Source organism: Peromyscus leucopus, chromosome 16_21 (genome assembly GCF_004664715.2).
Source record: "Peromyscus leucopus breed LL Stock chromosome 16_21, UCI_PerLeu_2.1, whole genome shotgun sequence".
In the NCBI taxonomy this organism is placed as follows: domain Eukaryota; kingdom Metazoa; phylum Chordata; class Mammalia; order Rodentia; family Cricetidae; genus Peromyscus; species Peromyscus leucopus.
The window spans coordinates 42,345,737-42,369,992 of NC_051084.1; the positions used below are offsets into that span (position 1 = coordinate 42,345,737).

The window sequence follows — 24,256 nt, forward strand, 5'->3', positions numbered from 1 at the left end:
GTCTATACTTTGCAGGTGTTGGGAAGGCAGGCACTACCAGACTAGGATTTCTAACTTAGATTTTAGTTATCATATGATAAATTAAAGAGACACAACAGGCATCTATACACTGAACTCTGCAAAATATTGGAAAGAAATAATTTGAAAGATTAAAATAAATAAACATATGTAGAATTATAACAACAGATAATTGAATATTATAATAACCATTTTTCAGTTTTTTAAAATTTAGTTTTATTTTTAATTATTTGTCTGTGTGGGTATGTGCACATAAGTATAAGTACCTGTGGATACCAAAAACGGTGTCAGATCCCCTGGAGCTGGAGTTCCAGATAGATGAGATCCTCCTGGCATGGGAACTGGAAAACAAACTTGGGCCTTCTTCAAAGCCAGTTCAAGCTCTTAATGGATGAGCAATCCCTGCAACACCTTCAGTAGCCATTATTATTTAGAGCATTATATATATATATATATATATATATATATATATATATATATATATATCACAATATATATATGCACATGTACATATATATACACACACCCACACCCACCATTATATATTAGAGTCTTTTTTATGAAAGTCTAAAAGATTTTATCTAGATTTGGGAGGATCTGCCACTCTGCTGCTTTTGGTGCAGAATGGGAAACCCAGCTTGGAAAAGAAGTTTGAAATCTCTTAGGAAATTAAGGTTAGAAACACACCTACTGAAGGGACACTACCCACTCCAGCAGATAGCTCTGGCAGGCCTTGCCCTTCTCCCCATTTCCTCTGCCTTGCTAAAAGCCATTAGATTACATTCCTAAAGCTAGCCACCAAGGTCTATTCCCTTATTTGGCTAATTTGTGCTCCCAAGGCTGACTACCAAGTTGCAGCTATCAAACATGAAGTCCCCCTTTGAAGCACCTAATTAACATACTCAATTAAAATTAAATACCTCATCTTAACATGAAGTTTCCTCTTTTACCTTTATAAATTGCCATTTTCCTATGGGCCATGTCTGGTCTGTCTCCTGTCTGTCCAGAGGAAGACCTTTGTCCAGTCCCCCTACCCAGGGACAAATATCCCTTATCCCTCTGCCTTGTTCTTTTCTCCCTCCTTGCTTATTCTCTTCCTCTTCTCTCTCTTCCTCTGTCTCCTGTCTCTCTCCCTTATTCCTGCCTTTTGTCCCTCTGTGACAATAAATCTCCTTTGTGCTGAGAACATGGTCTTGGGGTATCTTGAGCCAACTTCAAGGTCCCCTACACCTGCCTTTGATTATACCTTGATGTGTTTACTTCAAAGATGCAAAAGTGCACATACAAAGTTTTAAATCCACAGCTGTCCATACAAGCTTAATCTGTAGTAGGCCTATGCTGGAAGTCACCCAAATATCCATCCACAAATGAATGGATGAACAAAGGTGGTAGACCTGTAAAATTGAGTGTTGTTAACAACCAAAGTCATTAACTCTGAATTCCTATAAAAACAGGGGTGTGTTAACATAGTTATACTGAGTAAAGAAGCCAGATCAAAAAGAATACACGTTCTATGCTTCCGTCCTTCAACAACAACAAACAGAGGACTTCTGGATTCTGCTCCAACACATGGAGAGCTTGGAAGTTCCATTTTCATCCCTGCAACAAAAGGAGGAAACAGACACAATGAAGCCAGGCAGCTTCTCATAGTTTTATCAGAGAAGTGTGTCACAGGGCAGTCCACCACCTGGAAATCTTGAGAAAGCCTGAGAGGCTTTGTAGCCAAGCTTTGTGGGGAAAGATGCTGCTGCAATGGCTAAGGAGCATGAATACTTCCATGGTAATCTGTTGAAGGACTGGGGGCTGACTGGGAACCCACAGGAGCATTAACCCCATGAACTAGCCAGGGCTAGTGAGGTTCCGGATCTTGAGGACCTACTGCTACCACTTTACTAGACCAGTGTCATTGCTACATGTATCCTTCTACTCACACATAAGGTTAGCCCCCTACATTCACCAATCTTTGCAATAAAGTCCGTAAAAGAAAGCCACAGCTGATTAAAATACAGATAACAACTGACCATGGGCTGTCCAGAACCAGTATAACATCATCTACAGCACATCTCCTGCTGAGGGCTCATTAAAGAAGGGTGGTGGTAGTGATGGTGGTGGTGGTGGTGGTGGTGGTGGTGGTGGTGGTGGTGGTGGTGGTGGTAAGATTTCAAGAGCCAGAGGACCAGGAATTCTGCTATGAGACTATGTATCCCAGAACTGACAAGAAAGCTCGTGATACTTCAAAATATGGCTGCCTAACAAGACAACAATAAGAGATATGATAACATGGAATGGAAAGATCTCAGTCCTGGACAAAGAACTACAGGCAACTAAGGGGTGCTGAGAGCAGGGGAAATGATCTTCCCCAAGATGGGAACCTCATAATAGGTCATCTAATATGAAGTGGTCATCACTGAAATCATGTACATGTACATGCAAGCAACACTGAATAGACGCAGTAGTATATATCTTAAGGAAGTAGCAGTCAGGAATTTGATAGGGCTTGTGACAGGGAAACATGGAATGCGTTGGAGGAAAGAAAAGGAATGGAGGAAAATAGTGTAATATTTAAAAAAGAAAGAAAGGGAAAAAAGGAAGGTAGGAAGAAAGGAAAAATAAAAAAGAAAGGAAAAAAGAAAGAGAAAAATCTCCCTTAGGTAGCCTTGTGTTTTTCATGAGTTTGACTACTAAGTCCCACAAGGTCCTTATGGTGAAGAGCTGAGAAGTCTCATGTTTCCTGCAGAATGAGGAGAGAAATGATTGTTTCAAAACACATCCAGGGTCTGGAGAGACTGTTGAGAGCACTCAGGGCTCTGCAGAGGAACCAGGCTTGTTCCTCACCATCCGCACCAGGCTGCTCACCACCATGTGCAGCTCCAGCTCCAAGGGATCCAACATCCTTTTCTGTCCTCTGGAGGCACCTATACACACATCCTACAGACAGACACACACACACACACACACACACACACACACACACACCACACACACACACACACACACACACACACACACACACACACACACACGAAAATAAAAATGATAAAAACACACCCAGTAGTAAATGAACCATTTGAACTACATCTGGAATACTTTCATAGCAAGGGCTACCCACCCTGAGAGAGCCAGTGAAGAGGAAATCCCACAGCGTGAGCTTCCTCTAACCTTTCTGTTTCACACCAGAGGAAGAAAATAGGCTAAGAAAAAATTCTAAGGTGGAACCAGGGCAAGAGCTCAGCTGGTAAAGAGCTTGCTGAGCAGGACTGAGAACCTGTGCTTGGTGGTGAACACTTGCAATTTCAGTACCGTAGACAAAAGACAGGAAGATCTCCGGGGTCAGCTGGCCAGCCCACCCAACCTAGCCCGTAATTCTGGGTGAATAGAAACATTAAGGTGGACAAGACCCAAGGAATGGCCCCTCTGGAGCATAAATACATGTGTATACACACACACACACACACACACACACACACACACACACACACACAGAGAGAGAGAGAGAGTTTCTAAGGGCACAACCCAGGGACTTTAATCCCCTGAAATGTAATCATGATATTACAGAGTATTTTTCCTTCCTGAATATCTCCTGAAAATATCAGCAGGACTCCGGTGTATTAAGAGTAAATAAGTGAGAAAGGAATAAAGCAAAGACTCTTCTTATGAAGGGATTTCCTGGGGAATGTAAGACTACAGTGGAGAGAAAGCAGATGAAGGGAACAAGAAGAAACCGAAGTCTCCCACACCTCTAATAAAAATATTATTCATAGCCTAGCTCTTACCCAGATCAATATGAAACCTTGCAGTGCAAACCTAATCACCTGAGCTTCTGTTGCCCACTTCATCTAGTCCTCAACAGAAATCATAATGTTGAAAGATAACAGAAACCACAGAAGAGAAACATCAAGCATTAAAGCCAGATTCAGAAACAATGAAGACCATTGAATTGACAGGTAACATGAAATAGCTCTGCTTAGTATGCTGATAGTCTAAAGGAAGAGTGGATAATATGTGAGCATCAGTGAGCTGATGTAATTACCTGGAAACTCACCGGGAGCATTAAAACAGAAGAGAGTCAACAATAGTGTTGGCATTGCCTTTGAGGGACTCATTCATAAGTCTGATTCCACCACTGAAAGAAGCTTAGGACTTACAGAAAAGTAAAAAAAAAATTCCCAAACTAGAAAACAAAGAGGATTTTATAGAAAAGGATGACTTGGTGGGATGGTGTTGGGGTATGTCTTTCTGTAAGCTGTGAATATGTGTTGTTCCCATTGGTTAATAAATGGACTGCTTTGGCCTATGTTAAGGCAGCTTATATGCAGGCAGGAAATCCAAGACAGAGACAGGAAAAGGAGGAGCACGGGCAGAGAGGAGGCCAGCCGCCACCAGGAGTAGCAAGATGTGAAAGTACCAGTAAGCCATGGCCATATGGCAACTTATAGATTAATAGAAATGGGTTAAGTTATAGGTGCTAGCTAATGAGAAGCCTGAGCCATTAGGCCATATAGTTTGTAAGTAATATAAGCGTCTGTGTGTTTACTTGTCTATGCTAATTACCATCTACTGCATGGAAAAGCTTTCCTGGTAAGAGTTGAGAGATTCTTTTCTATGGGTATAGCAAAAGTCAGGAGTAGTTATTTTAATACTTCATCATCTAGCAGAATAGTAGGATTAGGTTCTCCCCTAGAGCCTAATACCTGTTTATCCATAGGTTCTTGGCTCTGTGCCAGGAAAGGATTCCATTTCATGAAGTGGACCATGGATTGGTTAGAAACTAGTGGATTACCCCCATAACATTTGTGTAGCTACTGCACCAGTTGGTATGTGTTGCGTATGGTATAATATATTATGTGTATTCCTTTACACTGTGTGAAGATATGTCACTGTGATTGGCTCAATAAAAAGCTGAATGGCCAATAGCTAGGCAGGGTTTCCAGCACAGAGGATGCTGGGAAGAAGAAGGACAGAGAAGCTAGCCAGATGCAGAATGAGTCAGACACAGAAAATGGGATAGAAGTAAAAGCCATGTGGTAGAATGTAGATTAATAAAAATATAGGTTAATTGAAGTTATAATAGCTAGTTAGAAACAAGCCTAAGCTATCAGCCAAACATTTATAATTAATGATAAGTCTCCATGTTGTGATTTGGGAGCTGGTTGGCGGGATGAAAAAGTCTGTCTGTGGGCATATCTTGTCAGGCCAGTCATTATTGTAGCTTGTAGGGTTCACATCTGGTTAAGATTGATGATTACTTTTCTCCTGCAACAGCTTCGCTACTACCTTTCAGCGCTATGACAGTCTTACATTTTACAAAATTCTCAAAGAACTAATGAAGAGAAAAAAAATAATAAATTGGATTTTCCTATGGAATCTCATCTTTAGAGGAGGAAATGGCGGCAGACTGGTGCCAGCCAGAAAAGATCTATCTTGTCTCCCAGAAAGGGATTTCACACTGTTCAGACATGTTACCAGACACATTGCAGGCGAGACCAGATCTAAGACCAGGAGAACTTAACTCTGCATGTTTCTTGTCTTCTATTTAAGCTTAAACCTCCCATCACGGCTGGAAAGGTAGCCTTGGGAATGTATGTGTTCCTCTTCCCAATCGGCCACATTGAACAAACCTCCTCTTTCTGCTTCTATTACTTCTCTAATAGACCTATTGAGGATGGGTGGCAAGGCCTAGCTTGTTAGTGCTACCAGGGCCCAAACCCTGATCCTAACCATTCTAGTACTTGATAGGCAGCCAACTGTTTTTAAGAAGTGAAACGTACTTTTGTAATGTAACTCCTTTTGGGTGAGCTATTGGAATAACTCTCACTTCAACGGAGACTAGCATGACTTACCAAAGTGAAGGCATCTAGAACCCTTGCTAGAGTTGTGTTCAAGTGTCAAAATCTCAGCTGATCCTAGCAAGCAATAGCATGCAGTATTGGCCTATGACCAGCAGATGGCAGTGCTCAAATCACTTCTGGTCAATACCAATCAGATCTACAGTTAAGGATTTGCTGAGCAATGGCTTACGTTTTCATGCCTGGTGTTAGAGATGCAGCAGAGCCAGGGGTTGCCCGTGTAGAGTTTATTTGTTATTGTTTTATCATGTATAACAATCAGTGAAGAGTACTTCAAAATGTGTATGATGTGGTCATGGCAGTACTGGGGAAACCAAGGTCTCCCTTAATCCCATTAATAAAATAATTCTATTAATTTTATTAAGTACTTAGTCCCATTAATGAAAGAATTTTAAAACTGACTCAGACAGAAGCTCAAGCATAATTTTATTACAATTTCAGAGGAAAACAGTAAAACAAGCAAGCTGAAGTTTTCAGCAGCTCCTGGGAAGTAGGGAAGGGGTGGGTAGAGAAAAACCCATTTAAGATAGGCATGGAGAAACTATGAGAAAGCCCAAAGCAGAACGAAGCTTTAGGTGGGTCTTCAAAAAAGAGCTTAAGAAAGGAAAAGGAAAAACATGTTCATACTGAGTTCAGAGGACACCTGATTCCAGATGAAGGACTGCACTGTGGACACATGGTTAGAAATAGAGACAGTTCATTAAAAAGCGAAAAGCACAGAATGGGAGTGGGTAGTGAACCGAGGAAAAAGTGCAGAAAATCACTGGACCATGGGGCATACATTTTTCACCGGACTTTTACATAGCGCCTCCCTCTTCCATTTGTATTTTGATGACTTTTCTCATGCACACTCTTTTCTTTAATTGACGTCCAGGGGACAAACTGCCTTCCTCTGCAAACTGACTTCCATGGAATGGTAATCTCACTTATCAGACTCCAGTGTCTATTCTCCAACACAGTGGAGAGGAGGGTGTTGCACGAGAAGCCCAGACTGTGTCACTCACTACTCTACCCATGGGCATATCTTGCCAGACCAGTTGTTATTGCATAGTGTGCAGGGTTAGCGGCTGGGTAAGGGGTAACAACAACTGCTTCCTGCTTGATTCATTGGCCAGCTCCACACAAGGGAACCATGCCAGCGTTATAAATCTGGCTAATAACCCATGGTTAGGGAGCTCATGGGCCCTAGAATGAACATACTACTGTTACCAAATGCATGAACCCACCATCTCAACTCCTATCTCTATAGTAATAGATAAGCATGGCTCTCAGACCTCATCAGGGAAACTTCTTTTTGCAGTACATGGCGGTTAACACAGAGCCCCACAACCAGTTAAAGTGCCTAGAGTAAGTGGCAGCAGAGTGCTTGGCCCTGAATGGAATAGCTACATCACAAACTCCTCCTCCCAAAGCTCAGAGATCAACTGAGGAAGAAACCGGCTGAAAGACTGTAAGAGGTGACTGAAAGGAGACAATGTTTTCTCTACACAGTAGGGGCAGATGTACATATGAACTCTCAGCAGCTGTTCTGAGAGCATGAATAATCCTCCAGCAAACTCAGGCCAGGAGAGTTTCCCTCCTGTTCATGTGAGCATCCCTGTGATCAGATGGGCCCACCTGGCTAATGGGGCATGTTGACAGATCAGGCAACAACCACAGTGTCCGTAGTGAGGTTTACTTTGTCACACCTTATTTCAACTGGGTGCTTGGAAAGTGTAGAGAAGAACCAAAGCAGATATTTGAAGCAGTGGTGGTCTAAGGATACTTAAGGGAACAATTAACTGGTTTAGGAAAAAAAAAAAGACTGAATTTGGGATTGGTGTGGAGACTGTGGTTTAAGGAGGAAAGGCATAATTGCAAAGTATCCAGGAGTTCTGTCCCATAACAGAGGATTTTAAACGTGCACTGTGTGGTGATCTCAGAGAGCAGATTGGGACTGGTATCAGCAAACACCAAGATACAGCTTTGGGGCAATATGTATACACACACACACACACACACACACACACACACACACACACACACGTATATATATACACACATATATATACATATATATACATACATACATATATATATACATATATATATCTCAAAATATACAGCAGAGCTAGCTGTACAGCCATTATCAATATTCCTAGATGATGCACAGGCAAGTTAGGCCACAGCCAAATGGTGCCGGAGTCTTAACAAAAAACAATTTGATCATTAGGCAAGGGTCAGCTCAGGTTCAGTTTGACCCTTCCGGTTAGTGATTCTGGGCTGAGCCTACTTACTTCTCATGGCCTTGGATACCTCTGGTTCCACACAGGAAGAGCGAATCAGGACTTTTCATCCTTTCTCAGGATTTTTTTTTTTTTTTTTACACTCACAAATTTCATCAGGGTCTATCATCCGAAGGGGTGAAGGAAGCTGTAAGTCCATAAATACCCCCTTGGGTGATTGAAGGGGCCATGTTGTTCTTGAGAAACAATCAGACAACAGGCAAACCGACCTTCTGCATCATAAAGGGCACACGGATCCATTTTAAAGACACACTGGCATATTTAGATATGAAAACAAAGCAAATGAATTTCAAAGAGATGACGGGGACTGAAAGAAACACAGTTATTTCTGTTGTGTGGTCTGTATGGATAGCAGGCATGTTTTACATTTTTAAAAAATCAGATATTAAAGATGAAGAAGAAAAAAAGAAATCCAGAAAACAATATATTTCTAAGACTTCAGTTCAGCTTCGGGCTACTTATTTAGAACAAATTGGCTTGAGTCACCGAAGAACAGGCTTTTATGTCCTTCCAGGATGCTGAATAACATTAATTTTTCTTCCTTCCGGAATTCTACTGCCATGTATAAATGATCTTTTAGATGCCATTTGAATGGATGAGTTATGAACCTGAACCAAACCTAGGTTTCCTCTTCCCCCGAACGTTCACAAGTAATCAAGACGTTGATTACAAATTCCATTGTTTTTGAGAACTCTTTGTGGCTCCAGTAGTGGCCATTTACATTTCCAAGAGCCTCTCATGTTTCTCCAGGTTGTCATGCCTGTTTTAGCCTAAGAGCAGCCTGTTCAGACTCTCAGGCAGAGGAGGCTAGAACCCAATGGCTTCCTCCTGGTTCCCTGTCCTCTCCACTTGGACAGATTACCCAACAGCGGGATGATAATCCCAGCTTGCTCCTGCCTGGTTCGTCTCTTTATAGTCAGGGGAAGGTCAGCTATTTTTTGATCCCCATGGGAGAAGAAAGCTCCTCAATCAGTGTCCTAAAATAGCCAGCCATTCTCAGCTGCTGGGTTGGAGCCCCTCCAGGGAGAGCAAAGGGACAACAGTGTGGAAATGAGAAGCCACCACGGCTCAAGCGAGGACCTGCTCCGGAGATCTTGCCGACTCAAGAGTGGCATTCTTTCTCTGCTGCTGTTATTGAGAAGTTGACTGTTTACAATTTGTTCTTTTATTTGAAAGGAAACCAGTCAATTGGAAAATGAGGCTGAATGTTGCCATTTTCTTTGGGGCTCTCTTCGGAGCTTTGGGGGTTTTGCTGTTTTTGGTGGCTTTTGGATCGGATTATTGGCTTCTCGCGACTGAAGTGGGCAGATGTTCAGGTGAACAGAATGTGCGTTTCTTCTTCAAAATATTGCTGTACTTAGTAGCCATGAGGGCAGCCTTAGGCACTGTGTGAAGAATATCCGTGGGGTGTCTATTTCTTCATGGGAGGGTTCTGTAGGGAGCTAGTGGTTATCATTATTGGGGATCACAGGCATTAAGACATAGGAGACATAGTTACACTCGTGGGGCTGACAGCAGGTCATTTGTCTTCTGTGCAGATAGAGAACATCACTTTTCACCACGAAGGATTTTTCTGGAGATGCTGGTTCAGTGGCATCGTGGAAGAGAACAACTCCAACATCTGGAAGTTCTGGTACAGTAAGTGCAGCTGGCCTTGTTCAGCCCCCTTTGTCTGAGACAGAAGCACACCGCTTCTTGTCTAGTACCCATCACGTTCAAGTGGACTAGGTTCCTAATAGTGCAGTCTCAGCATGATGCTATCAAAAGGGTCACAAACAGAATCCTTTACAGGAGAAATGTCTCTAGCGATCATTTCTCTTCTCTCATAAAAGTAAGAGTCTGAATATTTACAATAAAAAGTGGAGTACCTGCTGTTTCTCTGCCCATATTTAAAATATACTGCCTCTAATTAAAAAGAGAAAAGCAGATTTTTGTCTTTGGTAGTTTCTTTTCAAGTGTCTATTATTGGTATGTTTCGAATAAGTGTTTTGGAAATTCATTTGGCTATAAACTGAAATTTCAAATACAAAAGCCCAGAAATAGAGGTATTATTTTATATTCATAGCTTAAAAGTTTTTTAATCTATTTTTTTTTTGTAATGAAACTTAATTACCAGTGGTAGCAGATGAAAGCCGCCTTCGTTGGGCTTCACCCAAGTTTGTAGGCACTATGGAGAAATGCCTCCCTTTTATGTTCGTGTTCTTATAGGGAAATTTAAAGTTCCCTTTTGAAGTCCAGGAACTTGAAGAATGTGATGCATTCCTTGAACTGTATTTCTTCTGCTGTATTTATCTTAGAGAAACAATTCATTGAAAATAGCTAGCAGTCACTTTATTATCTTCAACAATAAAAGAACTAGTTATTAGCCCAAAGCTTAGGGAGGGTTGAGATTATAGTCTTATTTTCAAATTCTGTCACCCCCTTGCTCCTTGTATGTTCTGCAACTTGTCACCAGATTGCTTAAGTCTCCGGTGACTTCACATCCTTCTGAGATATTCTGTCACCATTGACCACTGTTAGAGTACAGACTTAGATTTCAAAATCTAAGTGCACATGGAATAAATTTTAAGTTTTCATAGAGCATAAAAGTTATTCTTGTGGTTTCCCCAAATGCTGGAATTTTGTTTGAATTCTTAATTTTAATGTTCCATCACTTGTATCTTTTCCCTAACATCAGAAGGAGTGTAGAGAGAACTTCCTGTTCATCTGAACTAGTCAAGGTCAAACCTAACTTTACTACATTTCGAAAACAACCATTTTTTAGTATCTCCTGGGTGCCAGGCATCCTATTGGTAGGAAGAACATCTGAAAACAGGTCCAGCGTTTTGCCTGTGCTTTTGGTCCCTCTGGGAATGTGTGTTTCTCCCATTGAATGCTAGCTGCTTCAGAAAACTCTCATTCCAAGTTGCCCGTGTTTTTCAGCAGAGTTTTCTTCTCCTGGCAGGTCTCTGGGCTTGTTGGGAGGCCAGCAGTCTTGTTTTGCTTGTGTGTCCCTGGTTCCCGGGTTCCTGTTTCATTAGGCGTGAGTCATGTCTGAATCTCCAGTAATGGACACCATTCCTTTGCCTTTCTCCCTAGCCAATCAGCCACCGTCCAAGAACTGCACACATGCTTACCTGTCTCCGTACCCCTTCATGAGGGGTGAACATAACTCTACTTCCTATGACTCTGCAGTTAGTAAGTATCTCCGACCTCCAGGTGTCCCCCAAGACTGGCCTGGCTGCACAAGTTTTACGAACAATTAAAAATAGTTTGACAGCTAGAATCATAATGCTTTATCTGATATTAACTTGCCAAATGTGAAACATTAATATTTTAACACACCATTTATACGTTTAATTAGAATACAACTTTGATCTGAATCGGAGCTATTGTGGTTTACTCGGGATTTAGGCAAATAATTTAAAATGTAGTTTTGAATTGGAAGACAGTGATGTTTATCAAGAAGAGCTGCTTCCCGAGTATTGCTAGTTCATGTGTTATAGTATACATCCTACTTAAGTTTCTTCCATAATTGTTACATATGAAATGTGATTATAATACCTTTTTTCCTAAAAAGTGACTTTACTCTGTTGAGTATGATTAACCATCGATAGAATTAACCGGAAATTATATTAAAAACATTGTTTTTGATAATTAAATGAAGAATTGGTACAAACTATCAATAACTTACGAAGAGTCAAATGTATTGTTCTGAAAAGGAATCATAATTTGTGCAATGTTTTGAATAAAATAATATTAGCCAGAGTTCTACAGAGCAGAACCAGTTGAATATCTATCTTTTCCTGTATGCTTGCCGGATTGGTTCTAGAAACTCCCATAGATACCCAAAGCCTCAGATACTGAAGTCTCTTATATGGAGTGGCATAGCATTTGCATACAATCTGCTCACATCAACTTTATACTTTAGGCCATGTCTAGCGTTCTTATAATACCTAATTAATATGCAAATACTATTTAAATAATTGCTACGCTGTATCATTTATGGACTGACAAGAAGAATGAGAAGTGTGAGCATGGTTGGTAGAGGCACATGGCTTTTCTGAGTAATTATAGCTCACAATTGATGAAACCATAAATGTGGAAGCTGGGGCTGAAAGAGTATATACATATACATATATATGTATATATATTATATATTATCTATCTACTTTCTATGACTATCATTTGTCTGTCTGTCTGCTTGCCTGCCTGTGTGTCTGCCTGTATGTCTGTCTATTGATTTTAAGGATTTATCTCAGGTAATTGTGGGCCTGAGAATTCTGAAGTTTGTTGAGGAAGCTGGCAGGATGGACACTCCCCTCAAGCTTATATATTGTGTGGCAAAAGTTTTTCTTTCTTGAGAACCCTGTCTTTGCTCTTACTGCCTTCACATTATTGAATGAGGTCCCCCCATTTATGGAAAGTGATCTGCTATACTCAAACCAGAGTCAGCTGATCACAGGTGTTAATCAAATCTAAAAAGGGGTCCTTTACAGGATATCTAACCTCTTCTTTGGCCCAGACACCATAGTCTGATACACAGCATCCACTATCCCAAAACTTTAGAGACTTTCACATGACTCCTGGCTCATCTATTTCTCTTTTCTCTGTCAGAAATGCATACGTTATGATTTTGTGTTTATGAAAGGCAGTATCATTCACCTTTGTGGCAGTCCCATGACACTTTATGGAATCAGTGTCCAGTCTGGATAGGAAGGAAGATGAGGTTACCTGTGGCTGTGCTTGTCCACACAGTCCAAAAGACTGTGGCCTTGAGCAATGGACATGATGTGCACTCCTTCCCATTGAAAAGCTGGGAAGGCATCTCTTCCATACCTGCACAAGACTCCCATGTCCTGCAGGAAGTAGACTCTCTCATTTCTATCAGAAGAGATGGGTGCAACAGCACAGAGACTTATTCTGGTTACAGGAAAGTCACAAAGCTGTCCTTTCATCCCCATTCTTAGTCTTATAAAATGAACTAAGAGGTTATATGGGGTTAGATTTCCAGAACTTAGGGTCATTACATTAATATTCGTATCATTGTTATCATTCACATGTTGAGATCCATCAGTGAGAGAGGTATTACAGACATATATTAAAAAACCTATGCACCTTAAGGAGATACTGGAGAATAGGAAGATGAAGCATCATCATCTGTGCATAATAATTATGCTGGAGATGGAGTAAATGCATGTCATGGAAATCCCACTGCAATTATGCTTAGAATTATTATGTAGCATTGCGTGTAATTATTGTGCCAGTAATTTGGATCCAGTGACAAAATTGCATCCAACTTTTAAAAAATTACCAGACTCTTGTTTGGCATCCATATGTAACTCCACATCCACTTTAAGCAATTTTATTGAACACTGAGTAAAAATGGCAAGGCTGCACAACGATATGCTCTAGAACAGAAATATGATAGACATTTCATTTATTCTCATGACGATGAGCAAGGTTGTCCTTTGTTTCTGACATCCAAGAGAATGGCATAGATTTCCTGAACAGCAGCCAACCTGACTTTTATGTTTGTGTTTCCTAGATGATGAGACTCCACTCGTCTTCCCCAGACCCCAAAGCTATTTTGTAGGCAGCTCTATGTAGCTTCATAATTACCAGGTATTACAGCCATTTTCAGTAAATTGGAGGTATTGTTTATAAAATTTGAAATATCATGGCCTGGAAAATTGTTAATATGAGTTTCCACTCACCTGAGTTTTTAGAATGACTGTTGGTCGGTGTTGACTTGCATGTGAAAATGTAGCCACGCATGCTTGCACAGCCGGTCATTGGCAGAACTAACACAAAGATCTTAAGGCTCTGGCTTCTGTTTGATTGTAAGTTGATAAAATTACAGTGGAAGGAAAGGCTGGGCACCAAGACTGCGCTTGGTGGCACGCCTCTGTATTCAGGAGACAGATGGAGAATTCAAGACTAGTCTGAACTACCCAGCCAGTCCCCATCTCAGAGAAACAAAAAGAAAATCAAATAAGCGGCACTAAGAATGTATGTTTTCTGCTTTTTTATCTGAATCGAACCTGTGTGTACATTTGGTTTTAATTCAGTGTTGCCTTCGAATACTTTTTAACTCTCAAAGACATAGTCTGAGATTCATTTGCTCTCAAATTTAGATAACAGAATGATTGCCTGAGCCCAGTGAGTGAGGGTTTTTATTCTCAGTTTTTGAAAAAGGCTGGCGAATTTCAAAGTCCATTAAATAACACCATTGGAGATCTGCCAGGGGTTAGGCTTGCTGGCTGTTTCATGCTTACAGTCATCATGGCTCACTTGTCTGTGTCATCTGGTGATGACAGACTGGACATACACTAATTTTCAAGATGATTCAGTTCTGATTGTATTACTATTTCCCTTCATTGGTGCCCCCATACTCTCCAGCACTTCTACCCACTGCTGGGTGTTGTTATTAGGCTTAGGGTAATCACTTCCCTCAGCTTCTTCCAGATCCACAGTAGCACAGAACAGACCAGTCTGCTTTTATTTTTTATTTTCATTTTTATTCATATTGATGTCTCTAGAAATCAGTGTAGTGCTTTGAAACTGGGAAATGCTTATAATTTTGTGGAGAATAACTTTATATAAACTCACATTTAGAAGCTGGAGACATATCTCAGTGGTAGAGCATTTTCCTAGCATCTACAATCATCAGTGAATCAATCAAATATGTACAGTAATAAACCACTTTAGTTATTTTTAGGTGAAAAAAAAACGAATAGCAGACTTGGTTTTCTTCTTTCTTGGTGTTGCAGGGGCTAGAACTCATGGCTTTATACATTCTAAGCTCACACACTATCACAGGGTTACACACTGGCTCCCTTCCACCCTCTCTTTCCCCCTCCCTTCCCTTGTCTCTTCCTTCCTTCCTTCCTTCCTTCCTTCCTTCCTTCCTTCCTTCCTTCCTTCCTTCCTTCCTTCCTCCCTCCCTCCCTCCCTCCCTCCCTCCCTCCCTCCCTCCCTTTCCCTCCTTCCCCTCCCTAACTTCTTTCCTTCTCCTCTATCTTTTTGTTCTCTCTCTCTCTCTCTCTCTCTGTACTACAGGATTTTCTTATGCAACCTATGCTGGCCTGGAATTGATGATTCATTCTTCCAAGTGCTAGAATTACAGATATACCTACCACACACACCTCCTGTTTTCTAATTAAGCATCATATATTGAGCACAATTTCAAGTTTTCTTGGTGAATTCAACAGAATATGCATATGGGCTAGTTACTGGACCTTTGAATTCTATGGAATCTGTGCTTCTCTCTGCCCTGTGCACTACTGTTTTTCACTCCCTGCCCCCCCCCCATTCTCTAACCCAGATGCAGGATCAAAGATTTTCTAGGAAGACTTTCCTTGGCAGATCTATGTGCACATGGACTAGACCACTTTCACCCCCATTTAACAACATTCTTGAACTGTATCATTGAAAACACACAATTTTCGTGTTTACCTGTGTACTCATTTCTTGAACGTATTTCTTTGCAGCTCTATCCTAAGCTCCACAGAATGGGAGTCTTGTCTGTTTAGCTCAGGACTGTAGAGTATCCACTGCATCATTATACCATGCTGTATATGGATGCTGATGTCTAAGCATCTGTGGATGCATATTGCTTTGCCTCTTTACTAAATAGACCCAGATGCCTCTTACATTGCTTTTTCTCTTCTTTGTACTTCTCAGTCTCCAGCATAGTTTTCAACCGTCAGCTGTCCTTCGCCTCATGGTCGGTGTTGAATACTCTATTCCAGTCTTGCCTCTTCTGTTGTCATGTAAAATGTAAACTGAAGTGGATGCTGGGAAACTAGAAGTAGAAAGACAGAAGAGATCCGTTCTAAAGCTGTGCTTTAAATGTCCTCATGCAACAAGAAGGTCAAGGTTGCTGCTGTGATGATGCTGTATGGGAACCAGGCTTCCCCTTTCCTTTGCAAGTGGACAGTCATCTGTCACTTCATGTTTTACCCACATCAGCCAACTGTGCCACGAATCTGTTTGTGGGTTCCTGGTCAATTCTTATTCATCAAACTGTTGCATGTTCCCAAGGTGGGGACATAGAGCTTGGGGCTTTTCTAGCCACTGTAGCAGAGGAGGATAAGAAAGAAAGGCAGGAGGTGAGGGTCTGTGTGAGCCAGCTGAAAGAATTCACCCCGTGGGGATGGCATCCTGCTGAAAAATCACCAGGGTAGAATAAGCATGTAGGAGAACTCTGCAAAGGAATAACCAACATGATTAAGTTGTGGATGTTGGTCACTAAACAAAAGAAAGCTGGGGGTTCTAGGATGACAAGAGGAAAAGATGTGATACAGTCTAAACAATGCACACAGAAGGCAATATGGTGTTTACCTCCTGGCAATGTGCCCTTTGACATTGTTTTTTTCTTTCTAGTCCTCTTTACATGCTTGTATGCTACATGATTTTATGCATTGTAAATACTAAGGTAAATATTCACCCCCGGTTTCAGGCTAGCTCACATTTCTCCATATTTTTACCTAAAGATTTCTCAAAAATTTAAGCATTTGCCACTGCCTGTAGATGGAAAATAATTATATGTATGTAAAGTTTATTGTCATTTCATTAATTCTTCAGGTTATAGTTCCAGGCCTGTGAATAGTGGATCAAAATATAGAAAGAGATTTTCTTTGTTTTTGCTGTGAGGTTGTGTGACCAGGTGCCTGCCCACTAGTACTGAACACCACATAACTTCCAATTAAGAAAATGTGATATGGAGAGAATATGAAGATAGAGAGAAGCAGGGAATGTTTAGAAGTAGAAGAGGTGGCATTCTGGGGGCGGGGATTAGATGTATTATGTTTGAGCTGATGGTAGATCCAGTTTGGAAGTAAGTAGCTGGAAGTGCAAAAGGCATCCATTAGCACAGCAGTTAGTGGTGAGAAAGGCCGGAAGAGAGTTTTGATATCATGAGCAATCTTTCAGAAAATAATCACAGGCAGTGTGTGTCAGCTGTACATAGGGCAAGAAGCAGGGTGCAGGAGAATTGCAGACACATTCATGATTAATATATGACCCTGTCCAAGGAGCCAGCAAGAGGGGAGAAAAGGGAGGTGTGGTCTCTAATGAAGCAAGCAGGACAAAAGGGGATCAAGAGGCACAGGAAGGAACTGGATCAGGAGCTAATGATACAGCTGCTCAAGTGACTGGAACAGCCCCTCCCCACCAAGGGATGCTGTAGATGCCCATCAAGATTGCTATTTCTGAGGCCTTCTTCTCCTCAACCTGCCTGCCCTGCTAGTTCCACCCTGGATGTCCAGACCTCTGCTCTACAGTGCATTCTGGCATTCTGACTCATTGCCCATTCTGAGACTGAACCTGGGACTCTTTTTTTTTTTTTTTTTTTTTTTTTTTTTTTTGGTAATGCCCTTCTCACCCACCCTGGGGAACTCATTTCCAGTTCCTGAACATTTTATCACCTCCTAATCCACCCGAGAGCCAAGTCCCACTCTAGGCTGGCCCTTCCTTTTCCTTCTCCCAAGGGACAGCTTAGGAAGCCTTGTCCCTCATAAAGGGGTGGGGCTCAGAGTGCTGGGAATGCAGAAGCTGCCAAGGACTGCTATGGCATGTGCAGTCAGAAAGTCGAGAGCCATGCAGTTGGCCAACACCGGGACTTAGAATAGCCACCAAGAAAAGAGAATGAGGGAGAGGCTTTATCAACACAACCACACATACAAACTCATTTCACTGTGCAGCATGAAGCGGAACAGCATTTAGAGACACATGTCCTGGCATTTGACTTTTTTGATCTAGCACAGGAATGAACTCAATTTGAGTGGAGTTAAGGTAAATGCTTCAAGTATTTAGGAGATACAGTGGCAAATCCTTGGCCTCTAATCTCATCAGGATCTCTCTCCCATCCTCCACTTGTAGATCAACTTTCAGATATGTCTCTGGTTTATTTATTAATTTTTCTGCACATTCACAGATGTCAATTTTGAATATGGCTCTAAATTTAACAAGTATTTTAAACACATCTAATTTACCTAAGTAGAAAAAAAAATACACACTGCAAAACTGAATAGAAAGTGTTATCTATCTCCCATAATGCAAAGTACTTAGAATTTGGAAGTACGTTAACATCAACTTGAATTTCCGCCATTTATTCAAACATCTGGCCCCACACAGCCGTGATCACAGATTCATCATATATTGTAAGGGATTCTGCAGTAGCTGGTTAACAGCTGATCTTTCGTGTGACCCCCCCAACCCCCATCCAAACACAGGCTCTCAGTGGATTTGGTGTGAGTACTACTCCCACAACCCTCCCCTGAGCTTCTCCACACAGTCGTCGCCCTTGAGGACAGAATCAGCTATGCACATCCTGCACCCAACATCAAAGCTGTAGTTAAAAATTATTCTTTGAGAGGAAGCTATTTTGCATCGCCTGTGATTTATTCACAAGTTCCTCAGATTGGGAGGTGATTGCTTTCTGAAAAATAAGACTCAGACAACAGTGTAGCCTGACTTTCTTTTGGGAGGACAGGCTCTAGGCTCTATGTGTATCTGAAAAAAATAAATGCCTGCTGTGCTCACAAGTGGAATCCCCTTCTCAAGACGAGCGGCACAGCCGGGTTTTTCAATCTTGGCATCTTTGTATTGAGGGCTGGCTGATTCTTTGCTGTGGAGATTATCTGGTGCATCGCTAGATGGTTTATAAGAAGCCTGGCTTCTACGCACTAGATTTCAGTATGAACCTCTCACTTGTAACCATTAAAAATTGTCTCTGTTTAGGGGGCCCCCAGGTAGTGGGGTCAGAATCCATCCCTAGCGCATGAGCCGGCTTTTTGGAGCCTAGTGCTTATGGTGAGACACTTTGTGCAGCCTTGGTGCAGAGACGAGGGGCTTGCACCTGCCTCAGCTGAATGTACCAGGCTCTGCTGACTCCCCATGGGAGACCTTGCCTTGGAGGGGGTGGGAATGGGGGGTGGGTTGAGGTGAAGGCTGGGGGGGTGAGGAGGGAGGACGGGGAATCTGTGGTTGGTATGTAAAATGAGTAGAAAAATATCATCATCATCATCATCATCATCATCATCATCATCATCATCATAATTGTCTCTAGATATTGACAAGTATCCTGGGCAGTGGAGGTGGGGTTGGCACACACACAAATTGTCTTCTGACAAGATCTCTGGGGACTTTTAGACATCTGTTCCCAACACTTCCAGCCCAAGGCATAACCTTTTTGGAATCATATTTGTTCCTCAATAATGTGGGAACATTGGTTCCAGGATCCACCTCATGGACACTAACATCCATGGCTACTCAAGTCCTTTATATAAAATCATGTCTTTTTTTTCTCTTCAAAGAAATGATGCACATCACTCCATATCCTTTAAATGATTTTCTAGTGACTTATAATTCTAATGTGATGTAACAGGTTTATCAGTATTCACTATGCTGTGTTGTTTGCAAAGAATGAATAGAAGTGTTTTGTATCTGCACTGGACATTTACAATTTTGTTCTTATTTCTATTCCCTTAAAGTTATTGCCTTTTTCCTGAATACTTTGATGCAAGGTTGAGTCCTGTGTGCTCATCCTTTCTGCATGGTGCCTGGTTGCAGACCTCAGCCCACAACCACATGGTAATGGTTACTCTTCTTTTGTCTTCCTTTATCAGAATATGCAACCCCAAAGGGAACAGAGAGCTCACCAAGGCCTCTTATCTTTAAATGTTATTGTTTCTCTTCACAATTTGGGGCCTTTCCTTTGAAGACAGTATCAAAATATTAACTGGAACTTTTTTTTTTAATTACTAAGTGCCTACAGTATACCTGGCACTATTATGAATGCTTCAGGATAAGCCTGAAATCCTTGCCCTCATAGATGTATACATAAGGCAACACTAAATGAAAAACTAAACACAGAAACAGATTTTTTCAGAGCAGAACTCAGATGGATATAAAAGATTGTACAGGTGGTTGGGGAATATAAAAAAGAGGGCTCAGCTGGAATGGGTTCTCCTGGGCAGCTGAAATGTCTGCATGGCCCTAAGTGCCTCCTTTGGGGACTAGATACAGGCTGCACAGAGAGGGTATCACATAGAGACTGGCATGTGGCCAGCTTCTGCGAGAGTTACAAGCCCAGCTTCTAGCCAGTGCCTAGTCTCTGGCACTGTGCTTAAGCTAAGAGTACGCACAGCAGCTTCTTTTCCACACTGGTTTGTAAAATGGTCATAAAAATAGAAACCACTTCATATAGTTGTGAGTAAAATGAATAGAGATAATAGCATACGTACTTAGCAAAAACAGTTGTCGGATCATTGTTCAATAAATGTCAGCTATTCCTACGATGCTCTTCCCTGTTCAGAACTCCCAGAATAGGACACCATCAGGCCATAAGCATGCATCATAGCTTCTCCCTAGTGGAATGTTTCCTGTCCTGCTGTCTCAAGTGTGTGTGTTCACATCGGACATTTAGTCGAGTTTTCAGATAGAATAAATTTTTATTGTTGTCCGCTCAGTCACCATTCCGCTAGTAGCATCATCATTTAATAGTATGCCATGTGTCCTGGCTAAAATGTGGCACTCCGTATCTGGTAATATTGGTTGAAATTCATTCAGCAAATGTTTGTTGAATACATGTTATTATGTGTCAGACACGTGTGTGTAGGTTCTGTGGTCTTAGGAACAAAACAATAAAAACAAAACAAATCTTTATCATTCTAGTGAAGGGGGGCGGGTCAGTACATGAATAGGTCATCACATGTCAATTTATCATAATGACAGGTCCTATGGAGAAGCCAAAAATGGGGGGGGGAATTCGAGGTGAATAGACCCAAAGAGATGGTTAATAGCTCTCATGGAGTTGGCAGAAAGCCTCTGAGGCAGTAATCTCTGAGTGGAGATGGGAAAGAAGATGTTGAGGGTCTGGCTCTAGACTGGACAGCTAGGGAGTCTACATGGGACTGACCTAGGCCCTCTGCATGTGGGCCGCAGTTGTGTAGCTTGGACTGATTGTGAGACCCCTAGCAGTAGGAACAGGACCTGTTCCTGGTGCATGAGCTGGCTTTTTGGAACCTTTTCCCTATGGTGGGATGCCTCGCTCAGCCTTGATGCAGTGGGGAAGAGCTTGGTCCTGCCTCAATTTGATATGCCATGCTGTGTTGACTCCCATGGGAGGCCTTACTCTTTCTGAGGAGTGGAAGGGGGAGGGAGTAAAGAAAAGATGGGGGAAGGAACAAGAGGAGAGGAAGGAGGGGAAATTGTGGTTGGTATGTAAAATAAATTAAAACAAATAATAAAAAAAAAGAAAGCCTGTGAGTGACCTGTCCCCAGAGAAATGCCTTTCAGAAAGAAGAAACAGGACCAAGGTCAGAGTATACCTGAAGTACATTGAACAAGAGAGAGCCAGTTGGATGAGAGTGAGTGAGGGCATCATGGGAAGACCAGTGCTGCATGGGGTGAGAGAGTGGGCATGGAGAGGATGCTTGCTTCAGAAGAAGCAGTGAAGACATATATCTATAGACTTACAAAGTTAAAGGACTTTCCAGTTCTACAAAGAGTTGGAAAATATAACTGAGCTCAGTGCCCTACTTAGGAAGATTTCTATATTTCAGAGCATTAGGAGCAGAATACTAAGATGTAAACACATATCTAATTCTTGCATAGCCCTATGCTGACCATTTAACAGACATTAACTGCATCTTTTAAATGAACATCTCATAAAAAGAAAAGGAAACCAAATAAAACATCACTATCATCAACAACAATACCTTTGTGTCTGGAAAGCTGTGTAACTTAAAATATCAGTCTATGATGGTGGATTTTGGTTCTATTTTAGAATTACATTATTTTACTTTATTTTTAGAGTTCCATGGAGCTCAAGTTGTCCTCAAACTCCCTATGATTTTGAGAATGACCTTGAACTCCTGATCTTCCTGCCTCTATCTCTGGAGTGCTGGGATTACAGGTGTATGCCACTATTTTATTATTGGACATTTTCAGATATTTACAAAGAACTAATACCATGACCATAGATAGCTTGCCATTGCCCCGCTTTGATATTTATTGTATTTGTCCCCTCTCTAGAAATAATCCGCGGTATTTGTTCTAGTTACTTTCTTTTGCTGTGCTAAAAATACCATGAGCAAGGCAACTTACAAAAGACAGTGTTTAATTTGGGGCTTATGATTTCAGAGGGTTGGAGTCCATGATGACAGAGCAAAGGTATGGCAGCAGGAACAACTGAAAGCTAATTAATGTCTTGATATGCACGTCAGAGGCAGAAAGAGTTAACGCAAAATGACCACCCCCAGTGGCATACCTCTTCCCAAAGGCCACACCTCATAATCCTTCCCAAACAGTTCTACCAATGGGGGACCAAGTATTCAAACATGAGCCTGTGAAGGCCATTCGTATTCAAACCACTATAGCACTATTTTCTTTTCTTTTGTTTTGTTTTTCGAGACAGGGCTTCTCTGTGTAGCTTTGCTCCTTTCCTAGAACTCACTTTGGAGACCAGGCTGGCCTCGAAATCACAGAGATCCACCTGCCTCTGCCTCCCAATTGCTGGGATTAAAGGCGTGTGCCACCACTGCCTGGCTTACAACACTATTTTCAATCAAATTCCAGACATTATGTATTTTCCATGATAAACGCATCAGTATATATCTTTGACAGATTCTATACTACCACAGGTGATCACAAGGATAACACAGAGGCTGCCTCTTTCCTCCAACTTGACTTTTTTACTCATTAGCATCTTCCATTGGAATAGTGCAAATCCAGTCCAGGAAATGAATATAGATAGATAGACTTGGTGTGTTCATATCATTATATATCACACGAGTAGATGGATCTGCATGGTGTGATCACCACCCACAATCACCATCCAGGAACACTCTATCCCTATTACCCTATTACACCCTGTTACTCCTTCAGTCTTTTATCTCTAACCATCCCAGCCCCTTAGCATTCGCTAATGTTAATATGCTATATATCACTGTTTTTTTCATTTCAATATTATTAAATGAATTGATATAATATATAACCTAACACTTGCTTCATTTATTTAATGCTCGTGTCCTTGATAATCATCCAATTACTGCATGCATCAATAGTTCACTCCTTCTTCTTGCTAAGTACTTTGTTTAATCAATATCCAACTTCAAGGCATTTGGGATATTTTGAGTTTGGGGTGATTAAAAAGAATATGTATTATTTTGCATGGTTAAACACTTTTAGCCCAGTAGTACAATGACCATACAGTAAGTGAAAGCTTATTTTTTTTTTTTAATTTTGTTTTGGCTCTAGGGCTTCAGAAGGCTGTCCAGGCTGGCTTCAAACTTAATATTCTTTTGTCTCAGCTTCTCAAGTGCCATGACCTTAGGTGTGCACACCATAGCTGATGAGTGTTCAGGTTTCTCAGAAGCTGCCAAACTCTTTGCCCATACAGCTGTGCCATTTCACGACCTCAGAAGCAGTGTGGTGAGGAACAGGGTCTCTGTGTCCTCATCCACACTTTGCCACTAGCTTTGACTTTGAACGTTCTAATAGCGACAGAATCCTTTCTGTCCCTAACTGCCATGTCCTCAGTGTTCCATGTGCTGGGATGCACTACCCACATGTCTCCACCCACAAGCTGTCTCTCTGTTTCCCCCTATCTCCCAAAAGGTTATATGCCTTTTGCCATTGGATGTTGGAGCTATTTTATTGTTTAAAATATGAATTATTTATTGGTTAGAACTTTCTAAATATTTTCCATTGTATAAATTATTTATTTTAATGGGATATATAGGAACCTCTGTAAGATGAAGGTGATAGATTTTGATGAAGCTAAACTTAATGATTTAATTTTAAAGACCATGATTCTAGTGTCATGTGGAAGGACTATTCCCTAGTCTTTAGATCTTGGGAGAACTTCATGTTTTCTTTTAATAGTTGAACATTTTCAAATTTACAATGAAGTCATGATACATTTTGAGCTGCTGTCTGGGGCTGATTATTTGACAGTGGATGAACAATTGTTTCAGTTCTCCTTGTTAGAAATGCTGTTCGTCTTCCATCTAGTCTTTGCATTGGTGTAAAAATTTTGTTAAAATGTTCTTGGTTGGATCTTCTGCATCATGGATTCTGGTTCATTCATCTGTGTACACATTTCTTTGCCAATACCAC

General features: G+C 41.3%; 1 protein-coding gene across 1 annotated transcript in view; it reads left to right on the plus strand.

Annotated features, from left to right (window-relative positions):
- The first annotated feature begins 9,164 nt into the window (after positions 1 to 9,164).
- Tmem182 (transmembrane protein 182) overlaps positions 9,165 to 24,256 on the plus strand; it is a 49,600-nt gene continuing 34,508 nt past the window's right edge. The window contains exons 1-3 of the mRNA XM_028865803.1: positions 9,165 to 9,476; positions 9,688 to 9,787; positions 11,228 to 11,326. Coding sequence (XP_028721636.1) covers positions 9,345 to 9,476; positions 9,688 to 9,787; positions 11,228 to 11,326 — 331 coding nt within the window. The 5' untranslated portion in view covers positions 9,165 to 9,344. The remainder of the gene's footprint in view (positions 9,477 to 9,687; positions 9,788 to 11,227; positions 11,327 to 24,256) is intronic.